Below are 7,592 nucleotides of genomic sequence, written 5' to 3'. Positions count from 1 at the left end.
CCCATATTGGTGCTTGCATCTTCATGACAAATAGATGAATGATGAGACTAATTATATAACATTCCTCTCTCAAGACAGCACCAGATGGAAAGCTGGGTACCGTATCATGTCATTTCAGGATTTCCAGATGGAAACTGAGTAAACATTGCCTCATTCTGTATTTCAGGTCAACAAACATATAACAGATAGACAGAATTTTAAGACGAAGTCATTTCTTAGATAGTAGTAGGAGGTATAAATACTTTGGTATTTTGTTATAAATAATTATTTAAAATACTTAAATATTAATAAATAAATGTATAAAAATTCAGTTAAAAAATCGAAATAAAAAATGTGCATCATAACAATATTTGCACAATAACTCTGTACAAAATGCCATATAATGTCATTAGCATTTGCACCTCCTCTGAGACTGGCTCCTTTTCCTTTTGGGAGAAGTTGGAGTCTCCACTAGTTTCTGCAGGACACTGAACAGCTCATGCACAGCTTTACGTTGAATTTTCAAGTCACTCATCTATTATAAATAAGAAACAAACAGAAGGAAGGTCATGCCAAGAGCTATAATTGTTTACCAATCACAACGTACAGGCTACACTGCTACCAGGATAAACCAGATGGACATCTGCAGTTTCCAATTACTCCATTCCCTAATTCCAGCAACAAACACCCACATTGTCACAGAGTTTTGTTTTCCACTTTCTGCACTACTGTGTGACATGCTACAGACCAGCCATATTCTGTAAAACTGAGCTACCCTGTAGTTATTGTGATGGCATATACCCACTCAAGCAGCTAACTCCACCAGGGTATTGGCTGCAGACCTCTGCAGACATCAGTAGTTCATGCTATCGGCAATTGTTCGATAAGCCAAGTGACTCTGAAGGATGTGGAGGTGTGTCGTAGCCAGGCACAACTCTCTCACCCGTTTCTAAACCACAAATGGCCGTGTCAGTGGCAGCTCTGGTGGGCAGATGATGTGGCAGTACTGCCAGCACCTCTGTGCCAGACTTTAGCAAGACTCAGAACAGCAGCCCCCATGCTGACACCCCACACCGCAGACCCGCAGCAGCCCCTGCAGCTGGAAACAACAGGTTTTCCAGTGTGAGCTGAGCTAGATGGGGATTACCCGATGGGTTATAAAGCATTATTGGCTTGACTCACACTCAATATCAACTGGAAAATATAGTGTCATGAGTCTTGAAGGCAGAGGAAGAGACTTACCTGAAGCTTTGCCAGGTCCTTGAGGTCTTTCAGCTTCTTCAAGCCATCAGGAAGGCTGTTTTTCAGAGTATAGAGTTCCTCAGATATGTGCCTGATGTGCGCCTTTGACTTGTCAGTGTTTTCAAGCATTTCCAAGTACATGGAAACAATCTGGCTCAGGATGATTCTTTTTTCATTTTTCTGTTGAAAAATACAGTCAGAAAGAAAGGTCTATGAGTGCTCATCAGCAGGAAAGCGAACAAAGCTGAAATGCAGCACACAGAGGTTCTCACTGTCATTTAAAACAGGATAAGATGTTGCAGCTCATGTCCTGGGCTTGGCTGTACCCCAGGATTGATTCATGGTGCAATATAAAGCACCTTGGTCCTTATGGGAAATATTTTTATGATTGTTTTGTCATTTCATAGATACTGAAGCAGCCTCTGCTCATGTTTGTACTTCCCCAGCTGGTTACAACGGCTCTGGGAGCTGCCTTGTACCAAAAGTGCCCTGCAAAGTGCTCAAGATGCTTTGTCATATCTGGTTCTAGCTCACCTCTGTCCAGTTTATCAGTTTCTCTGTAAAAATAGGTCCACCGTCAGCTACATCTGAATTGCTTGAGTTCTGCAACAAAGAACAAATATATCTGTTATACAAACAATACTTATTACAAGGCCAATGTGTGTTCTTTGTTCAAATGAGCAGTAAAAACCAGAGACATGATTTTTGCACCACTAGGCTATAGCTATTACAATGCTTTCAATTCTATAAGCACCAAATTGCATTGTATGACTGCCCAGTATCAGAAATAGCATTAGGCTGTTTTTCAATGTCTTCTCCTGCTATAATAAAGACGTTTAGCGCTGTCTATTTTACCAAATACTCCTTGCAAGTTGTGGTTTTGACAGCTGTATATCAAAGTTCAGAAGCATAACAACTGGCTAGCAAATTGTCAGATCTGATCTTGGCATGTTTTAAGTTGAAGTCCACCAGTATGTGGTCTGTGCACTTGAATAAACCTCATCTGGAACAAGAACAAACTAATTTTACTATAAAACTACAGTTTGTGAAACTGGAGAATTGCCCAGTAGCCCGCAGGTATGGGGATATACAAGGTTAGTGGGATACTGAGAGGTTCGCAGGGACAGAGTTTAACCATCAGATTTTAGCCACACACAGTGACAGTTTCTAGGAAACTAAGAGCAATACAATTCTCCTACCAAGGAGAGGTAAACTGAATCATTTCCTTTTCTCTGTGTGTCTTTTTTTTTTCTTTTTGTATACAACAGTCACTATTTCCTTTCTTGTCTGCTTGGTAATTTAAATACAGTGAGTGCAAAAGGAAAACTTGCAGGCTGACAGAAACCTCATAGGCTGATTGGCTCCCCATGTTGAGCTTATCACCAGACTTTGTTTTGCTGTTCTTCTGAAATGTGGGGAGCACCTGCTGCGGACCAGAGTCTTTAATGTCAGTGCAAGAAGCTCACCACAGCTCAGGATGTCTCTGACAGAGTTATATATATTCTAGTGAGAATCTCTCTGATCTGCACTAATGACAAATTTAAGATTTAATACCAGTTTTACAGCCAGTTTGCTATCACTCTGCAAACACTGGAACGTCACACTAGGCTTCTTCATGTGATACGTCAGGGTGATTCTTTGACTACTAAATTTTAACTTTCAAATGCACAAAATTCTGACAAAACGATAGCTGAAAACTGGAGCAAAGTCTTGCAATTGGTTTCATGCATTTAAAGAAAAAATATATTGAGAATAAAAGCTGTTAATTAGAAGTGACTCTGTTATAAATCCGTTATCTCTATGACTAATCCCAGACAAAGTCAATTGTGAAGTACTTTAATGCCTCCTAGATGAAGATAGGTGAGTTAACATTACAGTTATCAAGTTATCAAAGTGAAAAGAAGTAATATCATGCCAGATAACACTCTATGCCAGATCACAGCCATAGATATATAAACAGAATGGCTGGAGGATGAGAAAGAATAAGCAGCAAGAACCACCTTTGGGCAGGACACTACTACTAGTAGTAAGTACCAGATGCATTTGTTAAAGCAAAAGTCCTTCTCCATTTTGTTTATATTGCTAACTATTACCAAATCCCCCATTAACATTAATAACCTAAAACTTAAGAAAGTGTCTGTAAACTGCATCTATTCAGAATTGAATCAAGATTAAATCATTCATCATAAGTGGCATAAAGATTTCTTGTTATGAAACATTCCATGTAATCAAAGGCTTCACAGAGCTAGTAGAAGCTCTTGTGAAAGGAGGAATGCCCCTGAAATTAATGCAAACTACTATTATTACCTATAACTATTGAAAAATTATATCATGTTAGTGAATAAGGTTAGCAAAGCCAAAGAAATTGTCCATATTCTTGTTTAACAAAAGGTAAAGCAAAAGGTTTGTTCTATGATTACCCTCTATTGGTACACATTGAATATGTCAAGCAGTGCTCAATGCTGGACTATATGTAAAGCACAAGGAGAAGAGAAATGCAGTAGAGCACCATACTTACAAAGTCAGCTTTCAGTTGGTCTATATCGTTTTGAAGGTGAGCAAGAATTGAGCTATTTCCAAAACGTCCAAAATAAATCATGATGACAGACAGAGCAAACAAGCTGTAGGTCTGGCAAGTCATTTTCTTGGTGATGGCTCAGTTAAAATGCTCAGATAAGTTCTGGGAGACGTCAGTACTAAGAGCAGTGAGCTTCAACTTCTAATAGTACAGTCTTCTATTAGAAGAAAGTAGACGAATGAACTTCATCTGCCCCTCAGTGGTATTTATACCTGGTCTTGAAATTTTTTATTTCGTCATCACAGGCTGTGTATATTTAGACAAGATAGTGTTAGATAAGAACCCTTTGGTTTTGGCTAATCAAGGGAATCCCTCGAAAGCATCTTTCTAAAAGTATGGTCCTGGAAAAAATTTCAGTGGTTCATCAAAGGGTAACATTTACGTGGCAGATTCTGAAGTTTCTTTTACACGTGGCTGGGGAAAAGGGGGAAATTATGGTACTGACTGAGGAGTATGCATTGTGGCTCAAGCATATTCTTACACCCTATCAGATAAAAATCATATTCGTGTGGTTAAAGGGTCAGTATAACTGTCAACTCATTTCTGGTGTTCTTTTAAAGTAACAACTAAGATTTCCCTGGCATTATTCAGAGTCACTTAGAGTTCTAAATGCTCTCCCTACTGCTGTCCTTTTGTGAAACACTATTTGCATTCTTTCCATAGTCTAAAGTACATTTCTGCCGCTTTCTCATTCTTCACTTCCAAATTCAGAATAGAATCAGAGAAAATGAGGTTCCAGCATGGATGCAATGATGCACCATATTAAATTCCTTTGTGGCTGTCTACTATCTGCAAAGTATTTAGTACTCTAGACACTCGTTTCTACTTGGCAATAATTAAAGTTCCCCACTTACCCATGAATTTCCACTTTTTTGTGTAGAAGATGAAAACAGAAAGGCATGGATGAAAAAAAAAGCCCATTTGAAGAAGATAAACAGGATGGTCTCCAAGTACATATAGACCCCTGAAAAAAAAAATGTATTGAGGATAGCTAGGCAAAGGGGTTTTGTATAGGAACTGAACTCTGCTTTGATTGTTATCATGGTAAAAGAGCTTACTGCAAAGAGTCTTATGAAGAAATCAGAGTAATTTTACAACATAGTATATGGTTGCATGGTAGGCAGGAGCCTCCAAGGAAAACAAAGGAACCCATAGGGAAAAAGAAGAAAGAAAGGTTCAGGAAGAGGGCACTCATGGGCACAGCTCACACAGGCTGCGGTGGAGGATGACTGTAGCTCATCAGAAAAAGCTGAAAATAAAACTGGCCCAAACAGGTATGATTTAAGCTCTCTAGCAAAGCCACAAATGGCTCTTCTGATTCCTGGCAAGAAGCTGACCCCTTCCCCAGCAGCACCTCCAATCTCAGCAAATGACCAGTAACACCACCAAGCATTTTTACCATCTGCAGCTTGAAAGAGGACCTCCATCTGTGGAATAGATCTAGCCTACTACTACCATTGCAAACAGGGAGTTTCCATTTTGCAAAGACAAGAACCAAATTTCACCAGCAACGGCAAGCCCGAAAGCTGTATGCTAAAACTCCCCAGGAACAGCAGTGTAAAGAGATGGCAAATCTCACAACAGGTGCAGTACTGCAAAAAATTTAGGCCTGTAATGTGCTTGGAGTAGTAGCACTATGCAATGCCTGTTTTGGTTTTAGTTCAGTAAATTAAAATTTGTTAAGCAATAACTTGATTGCTGGAAGTGTTTACATGGAGGTAAGGGGATAATGCTATTCAAGGATGCCTCAAAGAACTGTAAAAAAAATGTAAAATTATCGTGCCTGCTTATGGCAGAACGGTTGGACTAGACAATTTTCAAAGGTCTCTTTCAACCCAAACCATTCTGATTCTATGTTTCTATGATTACAATCATAGAATCACAGAGTCATTTATGTTGGAAAAGACCTTTAAGATCATTGAGTCCAACCATTAACACTACTCAGTTCACCACTAAACCATGTTCCTAAAAGCCATACCTACACGTTTTTTAAATATCTCTAGGGATGATGACAAAATGGAGGCCCCACTGAGATTCAAAGTGGACTCACAAATGACAGCACACTGAACAAACCTACTGATAATGTTAAACATCTGAATTGCTTTGCAAGACAAGCACAGGCAAATGGCATGTTGTGGCACAGCTAAATGGAGTTTTATGCATATAGGAAAATTAAGCATATTTTACAAGGTGGGAGACACCCTCTGAGGCACATCAACTGGCCATGAGTCTATGGAGTGATTCTTTGGCAAAGGAAGGAGTGGTGTGAAGAAGTAGAAGGAAAATTATTCCTGTTACATATGGCACTCTTTATGCGGTCAGAAAAGGAACTGGGTCATCAAGCCTAGTTTTTGCCATTACAGGTTCCAATTTGAGCAGTGCTTTCCTGTTGAGTTACCAGAGAGTGTGCGAAGAAGAGCTGCAAGTAAGAAGTTTGAGAGAGATTATTTATTCAGGCAGCTCAGTCTCCTTAACATGTTGAGGACAAATCTTAACATAGCCAAACACAACTAATTGCTGTAATTATCCAGCCAGGAAGAAGATACAATTTCAGGAGTTGAAAGATTAAGTCTGTTCTGCAGAGAACTGTTCATTCCAAGTGAATGCAATGGATTAAACAGCCTTGCTAAACCTATCAGACACGCATCTCATCCACAGCATTTGGCCTTTTATTACTACTAAACTTTTAAGCATAACAGCAGGATGAAATATCAGAAAGAAAAGATTTTCCCAATTCAACTTTTATAGATACTAGTTAAAGTTTTGGGGGCTTATGTAGCTAATTTTATCACTCAATCTCCTCACCTTTCAGATGAGGCTACTGTCAAGTATGCAGATTTGCAGGTAAGAAAATGGCAGCACAGAGCAATGGGATGGTTTACAATCACTTAGCATCTAGAAAAGGCAAATCTACGAACACAGACAGGGACTCTTCATAAAGTCTTCATAAAGACTGAGTCAGGAAATAAAGCAAAGAGTAAAGAAGAAGAAAGCCATGATGCATGTTTCTGTCATGCTATCTTTGGAGTGTAGGTTTGACTTCCAGGTACCTCTTTCTGTCTATGGAGGCTAGATTCAGGCCTTCTACTCATCTACATTCAAATTCTCACACAAAGGGTTGCATGTTCGGTGGTAAATCATCAGCTGGACAGAAATGTGTTCTAATACAGAAATATAGAATCCCTTTTCCAAATCTTTACACTTGAATAAGTAGCACCATATTAAAGCTGAGATGCTCATTTAATGTTTTCTTCTATTGACACATAACATCACCTCTCTTCAAATCATTTTGATCCTAGACAACAGTCTACAGCAGATGGTCAGAACATGAGGGTCCTTCAGTCCCTGCGGTCCTTTGTACCTCCCAGCCCTGTTCTGCTTCCCATTCCACCAGCAAGTGATGAAACAGATCCCCATTGTCTAGTGTATGTCTTGTTGCCAAAGAATCGTGGTCAGCTTATGAGGAAGGCTCAGATTGAGATGGCTCCTCTGCACTGCCTTTCCTGAGCATCAACATGGTTACAAACAAAATAGGGAGTATCCTGCAAATATCTGCCAAGGGACAAAGAACATCCAATTTTTATTCGTGTTCCTTAGTAGATATCTATCGAGCACATGCTGGAGGGGACTGAACACTCAGCACTTAACAAAAGCTCTTTGTCTGAGCACTAGCCCTAACCTAGCTGAAAGAGATGCCAGAATATTATTGAAAAGTCTTGTGTTGCATAAAATTGGAGTGGTCCTTCTGCGTGGCTCCATAGTCACAGCTGGACTGTCATCTCTTCCAAACAGT

At 39.5% G+C, this 7,592-nt stretch overlaps 1 protein-coding gene across 1 annotated transcript; it reads right to left on the bottom strand.

Annotated features, from left to right (window-relative positions):
* Window positions 1-388: 388 nt before the first annotated feature.
* On the bottom strand, window positions 389-3,862 carry IFNG (interferon gamma; the record flags this gene model as incomplete). Its single annotated transcript, XM_080636110.1, has 4 exons — window positions 389-514; window positions 1,222-1,401; window positions 1,756-1,824; window positions 3,740-3,862. The coding sequence occupies 4 exons, from the start codon at window positions 3,860-3,862 to the stop codon at window positions 389-391; spliced, it is 498 nt and encodes a 165-aa protein (XP_080492236.1).
* Between the last annotated feature and the right edge of the window lie 3,730 nt (window positions 3,863-7,592).

The sequence above is a fragment of the Psittacula echo genome, assembly GCF_963264785.1.
Source record: "Psittacula echo genome assembly, chromosome: 1".
Taxonomy (NCBI): domain Eukaryota; kingdom Metazoa; phylum Chordata; class Aves; order Psittaciformes; family Psittacidae; genus Psittacula; species Psittacula echo.
This window is presented reverse-complemented; position numbering and strand designations above follow the sequence as displayed.